Below are 17,544 nucleotides of genomic sequence, written 5' to 3'. Positions count from 1 at the left end.
ATAATTTATCTACGAGTTATAATTCTGTCTCCATCTCTGTTGGTGGACATGGACTTGGACAAGTCCCTTCAAGTTATGGTTCCTTAGTTTTGACATCTGCAAAGTAAGACTGAGAAGTAAATGCTACCTTTTATGACATTCCTGGAGATGAAATCTGGATTAAAAAATCTACCTGTCTATCTATCTATCTACTTGTCTATTTATCTATCTACTATCCATCCATCCTTCCTCCTCTCCCCCTCCCTCTCTTCCTTTCTTTTTACATAGCATTCCATCTACACATCTGCCTAGGGAGAAAGAGACTTTTTGTGTTCTCTGTCATAATAATCACTCACCTTGCTAATGGTAGTAGCAGACATAGAGGGACTACCTCTTAGCCAGGTCTCTAGGTTAAGGCTGCTGTTGCTATTCTGGTGTGCTCAGGGTTTTGTTGATAAATAGAATCATTTCTGAAGTCATCAGTAGCAAATTGGCTCTTTGCTGTGACTTGCCAATGCAGGCCTATGGAGAACTTGCTGAATTATTTGAATAATACTGTGCTGCTGCAGTCATTCATCAATGCCACTTTCCCACCCCTCTTGCTGGCTCTTTGATAGCTGAATGTTTGATGTGTAGCATCAGTCACCTCTTGTATCTGATGTGGAGGGACAAGCTGCAGGCTGGTGCTCGACTTCACACAGCATGGGGTCGGGGGAGAGCTTTCAGACCGTCTCCTTACCCTCACTTTGCAGATGCTGGTGGGTTGGGGTGGAGAGGAATCTAAACAAATAAATCAATCCAGCTGGGAAGGAAGCATAAGACAAATAAGTGAGGGCCTGGAAATAATTCGTCAAGAGCCTTCGAGCTGAGGAGAAGGTGAGAAGTAAGTGTGCGAGCATGCCTTATAGAGAAACAGAGGAACATCAGAGTAAGGGCTTGATTCTGGGGTATAGCAGGAGACAGGGAACCGGGTTTTCCCTTGGAGAACCCAACAGCATTTGCTGCAAGTTATGTGGGCAAGAAGCCAAGAGTATTTATTTCTGGTCAGAGAATGGACGCAGGCCTTTAACTTGTGGCCTTTTCCTTTGAAAATCTTAGTTAACAATTGGGAGAAGCCTCTTAGAAAGAATGATTAAAAGGAACTTATATCTGTAAAGAATCTTGAGAGTGTCTAGTTGGGTGCTGTTCTTTGATTGAAAACTGTGAATGTCATCATAAGGAAAGAGGAACTTACAACGAATATAGACTAGAAGTTGGCCATGTTTATTTTTTTTTCCTTAATGAACACAAACATTAGATTTGGACAGACTGAAGAAGAGGAGGACAGAAAGGGTGAATTCAAGCTCTTCCTTGCTTTCTTCCCTCCTTTCCTCCTCTTAAACTTTTTATTTCTTTCAGGTATTTTCTTGGATATGATCCATATGCGAGGCGGCATGCTAAGTTCCTAGGGAAGTTAATATGATACAAGAGCAAATAAGGCATAGTTTTTATCTTCAAAGAATTCAGTCTAGTTAACTTGGGGATTGTCTCTACCAGAGTTTGAATCGGCACCTTAAAAGGGTGTTGAACTCAAATCTAAGGCTGGGGAAAGTCAATATTGGAAGGGTCGAACCTGAGGAGGGAGGGAGTTATCTGGGTTAGATGGGTACCAAAATCCTAAATGATGAAGCTTCTCTGGGTTGCTGTGGGGACAGAGAAGCTGGTCCACTGCTAAATAAATATAAGCGTATTTATAAAGGGTGTTTATAAAATACAGAAGTAGTTGACAACCTGCTTGAGAGCCTGGAGATTCAGATGCCAAGATTCAAGCTTTGAGGACCAGAGATGGTCTCTGTTACAAGTACTCCACTTTGCTGTTATACTGAGAAAGCCATCGCAGGCAGTATATAAATGAACGGACATGACTGTGATCCGATAAAACTTTATTTACAAAAACAAGCAGTGGGCTATAGTTTGCTAACACCTGCTCTAAGGCTGAGTAGGTCACCTAGATAGGCTGAAGCTCATGGGTTACCTGACGCTCCTCATTCCAGACGTACCAACCTTACTTGTTGGTGGGGAGATGCTTCTCAATGCCTGCCAGGTTGCATTTCTATTGGTGCCACCTTGGGGCGTGGCTGAGGCTGTAGCAGAGATGGTGAAAGGAAGGAAGATCTGACAGATGAAGCTGGAAAGGATAAGTGTTGGGATCTCCAATACCAGGCTAAGGAGTTTGGGCCTGGTATGCGCTGTATCTGAAAAATTCCTTATATCAACCTCATGGGATCTATATTTCTTTTAATTTAAAGCTTGGAGGAAAATTGCAGAAGATGGATGGAATATTGCACTCTATCCCCTGAATCAGGAATATAACATTTTTAAAAATGATTTTTAAAAAAATTTATGTTAACCCTCTTATTTATTTATTTTTTTGGCTGCGTTGGGTCTTCGTTGCTGTGTGCGGGCTTTCTCTAGTTGCGGTGAGCGGGGGCTACTCTTCGTTGCGGTGCACGAGCTTCTCATTGTGATGGCTTCTCTTGTTGAGGAGCACAGGTTCTAGGTGCGCGGGCTTCAGTAGCTGTGGCTCACAGGCTCTAGAGCACAGGCTCAGTAGTTGTGGCGCACAGACTTAGTTGTTCCGGTGCATGTGGTATATTCCCGCACCAGGGCTCGAACCCATGTCCCCTGCACTGGCAGGCGGATTCTTAACCACTGTGCCACCAGGGAAGCCCAGGAATATAACATTTATTTTCCACATTTATTTGATTTCAGGAAGAATAAGCCAGGCTTTCAGGACTATCAGGTTTTTCCTTAACTAACAAAATAGATTCCTAAAATATAGGGTGGATTCCCCCTTCATTTTATTAGGGAAACTTGATCTGGGAGAGGCACAGAAAGATGAAGAGATGGAACTATGTCCTTTCTCTGTAACATTCTATAACCTTTGAAAAATACAGAAGTGTTTGGAGGACAGTCACCATCACTGTTAAACTATTATGAAATGATGATCTAGAAGAAGAAATAAAAGGTCTGGTATTATTCATCCCAATGAAGAAAAGGCTGGTGGTGATTCGGTAAACTTTTAAATGTACAAAGGGATAAAGGTATAGTAGGAGGTTACGACCTCCTCCCCAGAACCTGGAAGGCTCAGCACCATACCTGCGTATGGAATCTTGACTCCTACAGTCTTCCTCTTATTCTTTATGCTTCAGCCACTTTCTATTTAAAAAAAAATTTTTTTAGTTTATTTTATTGAAGTATAATTGATTTATAATGTGTTAATTTCTGCTATACAGCAGTGATTCAGTTATATGTATGAATTCTTGTATATGAGTGTATACATTCAGCCACCTTCTTTCTGTAAGCAAATTTAAGTTGCTTTTATTTTCTTTTTCTGTTAGTAATTTCTTCCCCCAAGTCTTTGCCTTTTTGGCCGTTATTGTTAAAATGTGTCCTCCGGGCTTCCCTGGTGGCTCAGTGGTTGAGAGTCCGCCTGCCGATGCAGGGGACACGGGTTCGTGCCCTGGTCCAGGAAGATCCCACATGCCGCGGAGCAACTGGGCCCGTGAACCATGGCTGCTGAGCCTGCGCGTCCGGAGCCTGTGCTCTGCAATGGGAGAGGCCACAACAGTGAGAGGCCCGTGTACCGCAAAAAAAAAGAAAAAAAAAAAGTGACCTCCTTAGCTTCTTTGTACCCCAGCCTCACTCACCATCACTTCACCACCTCTCATTCTTCCCATGACATTTATCACTGTTTGAAGTTACCTTGCTCATTTGTTTGCTTTCTTACTGTCTTCCTTTTCTCACTAGAAGGCAAGTTCTATGGAATCATGGACCTTGGTCTGTTCAATTATCAATGAGTCTTTAGTACCTAGGAGAGTGCCCACTCATAGTAGGGGCTCATTAAACGTTTGTGAAAAGAGTGACCTAAATAGGTAGATAGATGAATAGGTACAACAGTTACAGTTATGGCAAAGACAGTGGTGATGAGATAAAAACAATTCTTTGGTATTGTGCTTCATTGTTTACATAGTTCATCTCATTTTACATAAATTATTTATGATGAAGGCTGATAAATACTAACATGAACACTGAGAAAAATTATCATCTTTCTTAGTATTTAAAAAATACAACCTTACATATTAAATTATCCTTGACTAGGCTAGCACTATAACTTGGAGGCAAGGAAACCGTGTCCCAGGATTCTGAAAAGTCCCATCTGTAGCTTGTCTCGATATTTCTCAGGATGACTCTCCTGATTGTAACATATTTTTTGAATGTGCCATTGTAGGATGATGCCTTGGAAACAGATGTGAACAAGCTGAGCTCCAAACCTGGTCTTGATCGACCTGAAGAGGAACTGATGCAGTATGAGGCGATGTGTCTTGAGCTCTCCTGCAGGTTTGAGGTAGAATGTATGCCGTGGTTCTACTCCTCGGTGATGCTAATGGGTTCTTTGCAGACCCTGGGCATCCAAACTGGCCTCCAGATGGAAAGCATTGCTCATCTTTAGCATTCTGCTTCTGGGATCTTTCTGAGAGGGAAGTAAAAGGCTAAACAAAAATATGAGAAGGTGGCAGAGATAGGATGCATGCAAGGGTCCTATCAATACAATCTGACACCCATCAGCTCGGAAGGAAGTAGGATGAAGGTTCACATTGCTGCCTGTTGTCTGGTGGGCAAGGTGCCTTACTCTCATGTCCTGGGAAAGCAAGTGAAAATTCATGGTGACTTAATCGTTCTCTTGTGAGAGTGGGATGGTTGTATGAGATGGCTTTCTGAAGGTGACCAGCCTGATTCTAGGGTTTCGTTGTTAGCAGAAACAAATCAAGCACCTTATACCTGGTCATGTTAATCCAGTGGTTGGTTGCTGCTGCTTCTTCTGCTGTTGCTCCCACCAAAATTTAGACCTGCTTTTGGACTTCCATTCTTTTCTTATGATTCTTAATAAACCATGAATTTGGCCATATCTAAGGGTACACGCTAAGTCACTTATAGAAGGGAGCTGACATATTGTATTTCACTCTAGAAAGCAGAAAGGCATTGGTGGGTAAAAGTTTCAGGGAAGGAAATTTTAATTCCGAGTAAAAAAGAATTTTTCTTAAACAATCAGAATGATCCTCAAATAAAAGGAACCACCTTGGGATACAGGGAAGTTTCTGTAAATGAGTCATTCAACCAGGCTGTAAATGTTTGGGGGTGTCGTAGGAGGCTTTCATGTACTGCATAGACTCATACTAGACCCACCAAATGCCCCTTCCAAGTGTGCGTTTCTAGGATTCTGCCATTTCTTTGACTCTTGAAGCTTAGTCTTTCCTTGACTGGCTTTGGAAAAAGTTTTCCAGTGCACAGGATTTATGCTTAGCTCTGTGCCCAGAGAGTGAGGACAGGGATCAGACTGTATTCTCTACTTGGACAGAAACACTGACGTATTCTTTTCCACTTTTAACCTGAAGGCACTGGAGTCCAAACCTGGAGGTGGTTTGAACTTGGACGAGACTCGGTGTGCCAGTCACCACCACATTCTGACTGCTGCCTCCCCAAAAGGGCTTTGCTTGAATAAGGACCAAATCTCCTGGGGACAAGAAAGAGAAGTCCCTGTCCAGACCTCCCTTCTGAGCAGAGTGAAGATGGGGAGGTCCAACATACATCTAACCTCCAAAAAAGGACCTGGAATGAACCCATTCCGAAATGCACAATCCAATGGTCTTGGGATAGGTTCTTCCGGAAGTGAAATCTCAGACCTTCAGGCGTCCTTCAAAGAGTATGCTTGGGACATAGATGCGATTTCCTGCCCAAGGATAAGTGCCTCCTTTTCCAATTCCACTAGACCTAGAGAAGCTACTGAATTAATAGATAAGCTCCTGCAGACACACGGACGTCGCCTTCCATGACCCCTATCTTTTTATGGCCAAAGCTAGAAGAACCAGATCTGTGTCTGACTTCACAATGATGGCATTTCCTGATTTCTGGGGGCATTGTCCACCTCTCTCTGCTCAGTCCGTGTTGGAACGTAAATGTGGAGTCCAAAGGTGATGGTGCTACTAACTTGGGAGCTATATATATTTTTTCTTCTTTAGTATTTTTGTAGGTGGAATGGTTTGTACAGATAATTCTGTTATCTTCAGGAAAGTGAGCATTAGTCAGCAGCATGTTAAAAGCCTTAAGGAGGGCTTCCCCGGTGGCACAGTGGTTGAGAGTCTGCCTGCCGATGCAGGGGACACGAGTTCATGCCCCGGTCCGGGAAGATCCCACATGCTGCGGAGTGGCTGGGCCCGTGAGCCACGGCCGCTGGGCCTGCACGTCCGGAGCCTGTGCTCCACAACGGGAGAGGCCACAACAGTGAGAGGCCCGCGTACCGCCCCCACCAAAAAAAAAAAAAAAAAAAAAAAAACCTTAAGGAAATTTTCGCCAAATATACAAGCTTGCCTCCCTACTAGGGCATTTCAGAGCCAAGGGTAGGGTGGTGGTAGACATGTGTTTCCACAAAAAGAATTTCTTAGACGATTCTAATGCAACCCCTTACCCCATATCCATTGCAAATCCTACAAAAGGGAAAGATTATCCAGTTTCTCCAAATACTGGGATCATTCCTTAAGGGAAGGTTCTCAGGAAAAAACAAGTATGGATTATTTGGGATCACTTTTCTCATTTACTGCAAATTGGAATCTGATCTCTTGTTAATGAGAGGAGGTGGTGGACCTCCATCCCACAGTCCCAACCTTATAGAACCTGACTTGGCTTGGGGAATAGTTTTGCTGCATCACTGAGGATTGTAAGGAAAAAAAAATAATGCATCCTGCAGGGAAGAAATGTTGTGTGATGGATTATTCCCAGGATGCATGAAACGGAGCTTTGCCTTTGGATAGGCATAGTGAGATGAAAAAGAAAATTACTGAACTCAAGGAGAAAACGATTTTCCCAGAGAATATACTAAGTATGCATACACTAAGTCTATGGAGCAAAGTGTGCATAGCAGTAAGTTTTCTTAACTGTTAGCAAGTTCATCAGCAAATTGATGGTGGATCCCAAGAACTGCTTCCACTTGGTCTCCTGGCTGACATCTCTGACCTCACCCCTCTGACCTTATCTCCATGCTCAAGTTCCCGAGAGACACACCACAGGGGCTGGCCCAGCAACAGCTCCCCACTGGACAGGACATCTTTCCCCTGAGTCTAGGCCTCATTTTGACCTTCCCTCCCCCTTCTCCTACCCCTCCCCGCCCCAGAGACCTGGATCAGAAATTCAAGGAGGGAATCTGAAATATCCCTTAGGTATCCTTCCTCCCTCTTACTTAAGTCTCCCAGATATTGGTGTTTCTCAGAGAGAAGATTGACCATAGTCTTCTGGAGCAAACAGAACCAAGGACTATAAATGACACAAGAATTCAAAGGCTTATTGGAGCCTCCCAGACCATCAGCAATCGTAATGTCTCCTTCAAAAGTGTCTTAGTGCAGAGGGCCCTCTTATTCACACAACCAGAGGCTTCAAAGTCCCTCAGCCCAAATGCTCTTGACAAAACTCCTTTGAGTAGAGAATCCTCCTAAAACGAAAATCTGGCATCACTGCTTCCTACATTCCTACTGCTCAGTGTAGTTTTATTTTTTGATAAAGAAGAAAAGGAAGGAGGGGTGGTGCTTTTTGTACTCATTCAGCTCAAGGTTGGATCATGATCACATTTTTCTTTCATAATTCTCTGATGAGTCCCAAGGCCCTTCCCACATGACCATAGGATGAATGGGGTAAGGAGTGAGGGCCAACCCTTAAAATGTTTTCAATTTTCCTTTCCAGGATCAAAATATTTGAGGATGTCCGGAGGCTCATCCAGCCAAGCGATATTATAAATAAAGTTGTCTTTAGTCTAGATGAGCCTTGGTAGGTGGTCTTGAACATCAGTGGAATGAGGGGGTGGTGGGAGTATAGAATATCCTTTTAATGGCACGAGCATAAGAATATTTTAAGTTAATAATCCATTCCTTCTCCTAAAATCAACACAGTGAAAATTCGGGTTAAAGATCTGTAAGAGAAAGTTTATCTCTAAGAAATGTTAAACTGTGCCCAAGAATAGCAATAAGTCCTATGTTCAAAGGTTCTCTATTTCATTACAGGCCTTTGCAAGACACCACTTCTGACTGCTTACGGTTCTTCTCCAAGTTTGAGTCTGGAAATCTTCGCAAAGCCATCCAAGTGCGTGAGTAAGTAAGGAAAGCTGCAGGGGCCATACTCAGTATGGCTCAGCCCTGTTTTGTATCCCCCTCCCAGGAGACATTTTCGAAGTTTTCCCTTTTTGGGACGTGGTGAGTGGTAAGTCATTTTTTTTGGTACGTGAAATATTTCAAGGAAGCCCAACATATAACAAATACAAGTGGAGCTGTTTGGTATGGAGAAGGGAAAGGCAGGCATGTTAAGATTCCTCCTCAGCCTCCTTCTCTTTCTTGTTTGCTATCTCAGCTTCTTCTTCCTACAGCTCCCGCTTTTATTATTTATTCTCTTCATTTATCAAGTTCCAAGGATCCAGGAGGGAAGACCTGATTAGGAATCTCCTAGTGGGAAAATGAGCAGTCCAGGATGTGCCTAAGCTCCTGGCCTTACTCAGGTCTTTCTCTTTATATCTGCCTTTGGCCAGAGTGTAGAATCCTAAACTCGTCAGTTGTGGTCTGGGTGACAGAGTCAAATGACAGAAAACAAACCTACTTACAGGCAAGGATTTTTTATGATCACTTTTTAGCGAGAGCATTGTGGGCATAGCAGACAATTGGAGGGTCATAGACTTCCTGGAATTGTTCTCATGGGTGTCCCTATGGTGCCAACTATAGCTTCATTCATTGTATGGTGAGTTCAGTGGTTAGAGTGTGTTGCTTATAGTGACGGTGGGAGGGGTGGGACACCATCTGCTCTGCTACGGCTTCAACAAAGCTCTCCCCTTCCACAAATCTCACTATACACTGCCATTTAATCAGAGGGCCAGAGTAGGAGAGTATGAACGAATCAGGGCAAAACAATTGCCCTTTCTAGAAGAGCAACTCAAAGAGCATGCCAAGGGGATGGGATAAGAATATTTTTGAAAATGAAATATCCTGATGATAATGTTTAAGTCAAAGCTTTATTGCTAATTCTGTTGCTCAAGCTTGAAAAAGTAATTTTTTGGAGACATAGTGATTGTGTGGGGACACATAAGGACTTTCTGGGGTGCTGGAACTGTTCTACATATTGATCCAGGGAGTCGTCACACAGGTGTATCCAGATGAATTTGCTTAAACTCGTTGAGCTGTACATTTAAGATCTGTGTACTTTACTTCATGTAAACTAAATCAGTTAAAAAGGGAAAAAACAAACAGACAAATCTTTCATTGCTAGTCTAATTCATGTTTGTTGCCTTGCTGCGGATTTACATATATTATACTACTCAATCTTTACAAACAGTACTGCAAGTTTAGGCACCATTTCTTTTTTTTTAAATTAATTAATTAATTTATTTACGGCTGTGTTGGATCTTTGTTGCTGCATGCGGGCTTTCTCTAGTTGCGGCCAGTGGGGGACTACACTTCATTTCAGTGTGCGGGCTTCTCATTGCAGTGGCTTCTCTTTGTTGTGGAGCATGGGCTCTAGGCGCACGGGCTTCAGTAGTTGTGGCACGCAGGCACAGTAGTTGTGGCGCACAGGCTCAGTAGTTGTGGCGCATGGTCTTTGTTGTTCTGTGGCATGTGGGATCTTCCCCGACCAGGGCTCGAACCCATGTCCCCTTCATTGGCAGGCGGATTTTTAACCACTGTGCCACCAGGGAAGTCCCTAGACACTATTTCTATTTTTCATTTGAGGAGACTGATGCTCAGAAGTCATGTCTAACATCAGATAGTAATGGCATATCCAACCAGATGTGACCACATTTTCTCTGGGATATAGCACACTTGCATTTTTCCAGCTGGACAGAAACTTCATTACCATTTAATAAAAAGATAGGCTATAGTTGTATAACTGACCCTTCTAATACCAGGACACTGCTCCCCCCTCCTTAAATTTCCAAAGCCTCTGTCCAACATTGTGAGATAAGGATGATAACTATAACTTACCAGCCAACCAAGATCCTGGATCTTACATCCATCATCCAGAACCTGAGATGTATAGATTTCTCAGTGTTGGAAGTTCTCTTAAAGGCTTTTAACCCTCTGATCTTGCTTCTGACTTTGCAGGTTGGAGTACGACTTACTGATCAATGCTGATGTGAATAGCACGCAGCACCAGCAGTGGTTCTACTTCAAGGTGAGCGGTATGAGGGATGCGGTCCCTTATCGCGTCAACATTATCAACTGTGAGAAGGCCAACAGCCAGTTCAATTATGGTATGAGCTCTTGGGAAATAGAGACTTTCTCAATAACACCAAAAATGATGTCACTTTTGAGTGCTTGAATTATTATCAGAAGCCCTGCTTGGGTTGCAGAGGGTTTGAAGTTGGGCTGACATGTTTTGGTTGCCAGGTATGGCAAGACGGCCGCCAACCTATGGTAAATTGCTACTATGGGAGGGGAAGCTTGAAACTCTCCCTGTGCTATGAAATGTTAATACCTCACCTAACTTTCCGCCGCTTCCTGCCTCCCTTGCCCCACCTTGAACTTTTTGAGGCCAGTGAGCCCTCTCATTTATTCCTTCTCTCCACCTCCTAAAACCCATAGAAGCAAATGTACTGATCTGTTGATATTTGTCACAGACAGGCAAACGGCACAATTCCATTGGACAACACCGAGTTACACTCTCAGAAAACTCTGGAGAAAGTTTAAATTCTCCTGAATACCTGTGGCACTTTTAGAGGGGGCGTTCAAGGGACAATGACTGACTAGTAGCCCATATTTATTTTGAATGTTTCTAGAAATGGGAAATTCTGCGTGTTATTGCTGGCTCACATACTAATGTATTAGTGGCTCTGAGTAAGGAAAAAATATTCCCCGTAGCTCCAGGTCCAGGCATAGGACATTACCTCTATTTTGTACTGGTTAAATAGACTCTTGCTGGTATAGAAAGAGAAAAGGTGAGCCTTGGCTCTTGTATTCACTTGATGCAGCGGCTGTAACAAATTGTCACACATTTTGTGGCTTCAAAGAAGACAAATATATTCTCTTACAGTTCTGGAGTCCACAAGTCCCAAATCAGTTTCACTGGTCTTAAGTCAAGGCGTTGGAAAGGCCATGCTTCCTCTGGACATTCTAGGGGATTATTTGTTTCCTTTCCTTTTCCAGCTTTTAGAGGTATGTTCCTCACATTCCTTGGCTCATGGCCCTTTCCTCCATCTTCAAAGTCAGCTGCATAACATCTTCAAATCTCTCTGCTTCGGCCACATTGCTTTTCCTCTGTAGTCAAACCTCCCTCTACCTCCCTCTTGGAAAGACATGTGTGATTGAATTTAGGGCCCACCAGGATAATCTCCCCATCTCAAGATACTTAATTTAACCATATCTACAAAGTCCCTTTTGTCATATAAGGTTAATATACAGCTTCCATGGATTAAGACCTGGGTATCTTTGAGGGCCATTATTCAACCTACCACAGCTCTCCTTTTCTATTCCCCCCACCCCCCACCTAATGGATTAATCCTGCCTTTATTTTGTGTAGGGATGCAGCCAACTCTGTATTCTGTGAAGGAGGCTCTTCTTGGTAGGCCTGCCTGGGTACGGACAGGCTATGAAATCTGTTATTACAAGTAAGTTAGAGCGTTGTTAGCTTCCTTTGCTCTTCTGTTCTCTCTCAGTTTCCTGCTTCTCCATGTTAATCTTACAAACCTGAGCAATCTGTGCTTGTCTGCTGTACTTGTCACTCTTCCAGTGGCAAACGCTCTGTCCTTCAGAAGCCTAAGCGTGTGAAATGGCACCCACAGTAGACCTCAAGAAATATCTTTTGGTTTTCTGAAAAGTCATCTATTCTTATTTAAACACCTTAAAACCTTTAGACCTTACTGTTGGATATTATTATATAGACTCAACCTATGATTAGTGCATCAAGCTTCAGTTCTTTTCCTGTTTCCATTGGTCCCAGTGAACAAAAAGTGTGAGATATTCTAACTTAATTCTTATCCATCCCATGCTTCAGTTTTCCAAAGCAGATAAACATGAATATGTGAGAAATATACTTAAGTAACTGTTGCTCCACAGAAAGATACATTTTGGAAAAAATAGAAGAGAAAGGTATTTTCGGAATTCATCTTCAACTCTTGATCAGTAGCCACTTCCATCAATGTATCCTGTAAAGGTGTAATGAAATTTGAATTATCCATATATTTTGATACATGCATGCATTCCAGACCCATGAATTGCTTATTTGTGCACTTTCCTTTGCTAGAAAATAAAATACAAATTCATAAGACAAAAAAAGGATAGGGAGTGTGGACAGGTAGAAACGATGTAGCTAATTATTATTTTGTTGCTGGTTTCTTATAAAAAACTGATACGCTAGTACTTATTTTCTTGGATAAAGTAATTTATATCTCTTTCTGAGATGACAGGAGGCCCCTAAAAATATTATCAGGCATTCTTGAGTTCAGGATAGTTGCAAATATCACAAAGAAAGTAAAAATGCTTATGCCTCTTGGCTTTTGAGACTATAAGCACAGGAGCATTGACAGATAAGAAGGTCAAGAATCTTGTTGCTCTATCAGACACAAGGGCAATCATCACCATAGAAGTAAGGATAGTCTATAAAGCACAGAGATGGGCTAACAGTTTGTAATGAAAGAGTCAGCAGTCTTTAGTCTTGGATGTATTAGAATATGGACCTGGGTAGTATTTTCATTATATTCTTCAGAACAATAGCAAAGCCATACAATGTTGTTGGTTTTCCATAGCAATGACTTTCTGACCCACCTATCTACAGACTCTCAGGATCCTCTTATGGTCCAAAGAGATTGAGACTAAAATCATCTCAAGGTGACAGGGGCCACAGCTGTAGGGGAAAATAATGGAAGCATAAATTTGGACTTTGGTGTGTCAAGAATAATTTTTAGTGTCCTCGAGAAATAGTAATTCTAAATAAACATGAAAGACCCGGCTTGCAGTGGGCTTGGATCTGGAGGTTAGTAAGAGATTGGACAAACATAACATTCAGCATCCTTTGGCGGGGGGGCAGCTGTCCCTGGAGGCTGCTTCCTTGGAGGTGGGGGATAAGGCGTGGGCTTAAGGGGATTTAGAATCTGCCAAGAGGAAAAGGAAGAAATCAAACATCCCAAAGCAGAGCCTTGGCCTAAAGAATGACAATGTTAATGTTAATAGCTTTTAGATTCATGAACAAGACAATGTTGTGTGATTAAAGAGTAACAGAGGGGTAACATGAAAACCATGAATGTGTAATGTAATTCGTTTTTCATCTTCTAGCCATGAATACAACAGAGATGAATGGATAAGATTGCTACATTATAACATAGTTTGTTTTACACCAATTCACCGCATTGTGTTAACATATTTCCAATAACGTGATCTAACAACAGGATAGATATGTTATGTGTATCTCTATTCAACTGCAAATCAGAGTGCCTTTCCCTACCGTAGAATGCCTTAGATTATACAATGTATTTATTTCTCTCTTTTACCCATCACAGTCTTTGAGTTGATCTGCTTTTGAAGATTTTTTGGCTTCATCCCTGACTTTATGCTCTCTAATGTATTAATTTGGGAGAACTTTACCTCCTATTTCTTTGTCTCCAATATGTCATCAGGAACTCAGAAGTCTTATTTCTATTACATTCTTATATTTCATACCATGTTCTAAAGGGGGTGCCAGGGTGCTTATTGTGGAGAGAACCATGAGCCATGGTACCTGAGTATATCTATGGGAGGGTGAAAGAAAAGAGTACTCAGAAAGAATGGGATATCCATTTCCTTCAAAAAGTGATAGCAACAGTGATCAGTTAAGGAGGTGGGCCAACTGCTTTGTGGGTCGGAGCATCATCACTTAGAAAGTGATCTCCAAACTATCTTGATAAGATATACTAACCCATGCACTTTTAATAAAGAATTGTTCATAATTTAAAAAAATCAATTATACATGCCTTACTATACTAATATATTATGCATACTAGAAAACATGCAGAAAGTTTAGAATTTTAAGACATGGGGGAAAGATGAGAAAAATAATTTTCAATTTAAATCTTTAAATTTTAAATGTCAAATTGTTATATATTTTTTTACTATTGGTAACTCAGGGCATCCTATACCCTTAAGGTTTACCATGAAAAATATAGTTGTAAATTGCCTTTTGGCTAATTTTGAAAAATGGTGGTTAACTTCTCCAATCTAATTAGATAATTTTTACACAAATAAGAATTCTTGAGAAAGAGCTAATATTAAGGTAGGAAGTAGGCCATGTCAGTTCTTTCATTTTCTCGGTCATTTGTGTTTAAAATGTAATATTATTATCAATCTCTGAATTCCAAGCAGAATTTAGAAAATACTAATTATCTATATTTCAGGGTTTAGTTTAATTTAGATAATATAATCTGTAAATCCACCAGAGAAGTCTTCTGCAAGTTTCAATACCTTGCCAGAAGCTGAAATCTAAAGAATGAGAGAGATGGTGAGCTGCTCTCATCCCTCCCTCAGGAAGCCTACTGTACAGCAGTCGATACTAAACTACCTGACCTATGAAAACCATAGATATAAAATGTAATGCATTTTTCATATTCCAGCCCTGGAAAACAACAGAGAAGAATGGATAAGACTGCTATAGTGTAATCTAGCTTGTTTTATAATTATTCATCATAGTAGCTTGACTTGGACAGCATAGGGGCAGCGTTGTCCATCCCCATATTAAACCTTAGACAACTTTCTTTCTTCCTTATTAGATCATAATAAATTTAAAGAGAAATTCTAATATCTTCTCCCTGTGTTCAGTAGATGTGATCTTCTTGCCCCTCCCCTGGGGTACCTGCTCCCCCCCATCCCACCCCCTCGCCCACCCACCTGGCATATCCCTAAGCTAGAAAATCAAAAGGGATCCTCCAGAAGGAAGAACAGAAATGGGCAGGCTTATTTTTCCACGCCTCTTGTAAAAGTAAGCAAGGACTGTTTTAGTTCCTGCTTTATTTACTTCCCTGCGGTCTGCTCCTCCCTCTAATGTACACAGCCTCACACCTTTTTGAATTTTCTCCCAGCTCTGGTCTAAAGTAATTTTGGTGCTGAAGGGCAGAGGGAGGGAAGCTGCATGCTCAGAGTGGCCATGTAATACACAACAGCTGATCTCTTCTGACATTTATCTCTGCTCGTGAGAGGAGATGGAACAGCTCACTCATGAAGATGAATGTCATACAAGAGCTCTGCCATCATGCATCCTTCCCAGGGATCTCAGGAGAGAGATTTGGTGCTATACAGAATATTAGAAACTCTGTAGACACAGGGTAGCCTGGTGACTTGACTGCCCTGCCTTATTAGATCCTGTTAAGTGAAATGATGCTCCCATGTTAAACAGAGCCATCGTCATTATAAGTTTATCTAATTCACTCTCTATCTTGGCATTTGCTTCTTTCATGCACACACAGAAAAAAAAAAGATAAAATTAAATGATAAAATTTAAAAAAAATGACTTCCCAGCATATTTTAACGTACAAATGGAAGGAGACTGAGTTCATAACCATGCATTTGTGTACTTTGCTCCTTGCTTCATTGAAAGCTTTATGATTTTAAAAGTGCAGACCCTCCCAAGGATAAATTGTTCAGAGAATGGAAAAGCAAAGGGGAGCCTTTTAGCTGTGGAATGGCTCATCTACCCATATCATCTTTGACCCAACATGCATCTAGGACCTGGCATATTTGAGAGCACACTTGATTTTCACCAGGCTTCTTCTCCGCCTAGAAGAGCAGATCAAGGAGAGAAAGTTTCTGGAGTGAAACTTCTACCACTCATTAATGATGTGACCTTGGGGCAAATTATTCCAGCCTCTCTCAACTTCAGATTCCTCATCAGTAAAAGGGGATAATAATGGTATCTACTTGATAAATCTGTGCTGAGGATGAAGTGAAATGAGATAAAGCACATGGAAATCTTACAACAGTGTCTGGTGCATAGTGGATGTCCAGTGAGTGTTAGCAATTATTAGTAATTAGTAGAAGCTTCTTAGTGGCATCAAATACCAGTGACATAAAGAATCATAGTGGTATGAATAATTTTCTCACTAGCTATCATCTGGATTATTTTACATTCCTTCTGTTATTTTAGACTTCAGGTTTATAGGTATCTCTGATTTATGGAAACCGAAACTTCCAATTCTTGCTTGCTGAAGTAAACCAAAAGACCTCTTGTCCTTTTCTCCATTCTCATGAGACAGGTGATAAAATGAAAAATAATCTTGTTTTTGGGGTAAGCCCACACCTAGGGTTGAATCCTGTTTATTGTGCTTGTTGCGTGGAGTTCCTCAAGACACTTAACATCTCAATTTTCCCAGTCTGTAGAGTGTGCATAATAATACCTTGAAAGGATATAATTAGGATTAGAGAGAAGATATGCCAAGTATTCTAATGATTACTTCTAGAGTCTTAGGTCCATTTATTCTACAGGCCATAGTTGAACAGCTGCTAAGTCCAGGTACTGTGCCAAGCGTGAAGATAGACAGACAAATAAGCATAATCCCTGCCATAAAGCATGGGCAGTGAGGGAGAGGCACAATGTGATAAGAATTATGTAAAAGGGTGGATATTGGGGAAGACTTCCTGAAAGAGGAAACACTTGTGTTGAGTCTTGAAGGAGGAAGAAGAGTTGGCTAAATGAGGAAGAAGGAAAGCATTTCCATACAAAGGAAGAACATGGGAACCATTTGAAATATAAAGGATGAATGTTACTGCCTTGCAAACATCCCTCAGTATGTTCATATCATAATTGGGAAAACAAAAAGAACTTGATAGGATCTCACTTTATCATGGACAGATCTAATTGTAGCAAGCCAAGTGTTTCACTTTGGAGATTTATGGAACACTTCACTTTGAAGAAGGTGATCTTGGGAAAGTTTAAAGGTTTCTGAAGAGGAAAACTTTGCTAGAGGTGGAGTCATCTCCAGGACTCTGCCACTACAATGTAGCCACCAGGAGACTCCAGTGGGGAAGCCTGACGTTTGCTTTAGTTTCACCTACAGCGTAGACCCTGGATTAGGGTAGCAAGTGAATCTCCTTTAGCTGAAACTCATCCTAAATGAGGTGATTTTCATTTTTCTTAAATTCCAGCCATCAGCAACCATCCTGAAGAGGGCTGGATTATTAGTGGGGAGCTTTTAGTCTTGCCCACGACAATCTTGCCCATGAAGCTACAGCAAGGGTGTGTGTACAACAGGTGTGTGTGTGTGTGTGTGTGTGTGTGTGTGTGTGTGTGTGTGTTTTGGGAGGGTGAGGAGGTAGATTTTATAGCCCAAACTACCAACTTTCCTTAAATCACTAGAACCTTGGTCCACAGAAGCTCAAAAGCTAAAAATTATTCTATTTTATTTCTCTCTCTATTTCACTGTAGCTGTTCCCTGCCTGGAGTCCAGTTTTGGTTTGAATGGTGGAAAGAGCCTAGGGATGGGAATTTCACATACTTTTTTTTTTTCTTTTTTCAGAGAGAGCAGCAACTAGGGTGCATTTA

The 17,544-nt window shown here is 41.5% G+C and overlaps 1 protein-coding gene across 1 annotated transcript in view; it reads left to right on the top strand.

Annotated features, from left to right (window-relative positions):
* LOC132488543 (A-kinase anchor protein 13-like) overlaps nucleotides 1–17,544 on the top strand; it is a 139,171-nt gene that overhangs the window by 35,684 nt on the left and 85,943 nt on the right. Inside the window, 7 exon segments of the mRNA XM_060096842.1 lie at nucleotides 4,250–4,366; nucleotides 5,415–5,842; nucleotides 5,844–5,990; nucleotides 7,750–7,833; nucleotides 8,067–8,153; nucleotides 10,149–10,297; nucleotides 11,563–11,650. Coding sequence (XP_059952825.1) covers nucleotides 4,250–4,366; nucleotides 5,415–5,842; nucleotides 5,844–5,990; nucleotides 7,750–7,833; nucleotides 8,067–8,153; nucleotides 10,149–10,297; nucleotides 11,563–11,650 — 1,100 coding nt within the window.

This window comes from Mesoplodon densirostris, chromosome 4 (genome assembly GCF_025265405.1).
Source record: "Mesoplodon densirostris isolate mMesDen1 chromosome 4, mMesDen1 primary haplotype, whole genome shotgun sequence".
Classification (NCBI taxonomy): Eukaryota; Metazoa; Chordata; class Mammalia; order Artiodactyla; family Ziphiidae; genus Mesoplodon; species Mesoplodon densirostris.
The sequence above is the reverse complement of the archived record's forward strand: the minus strand, read 5'-3'. Positions and strand labels throughout refer to the sequence as shown.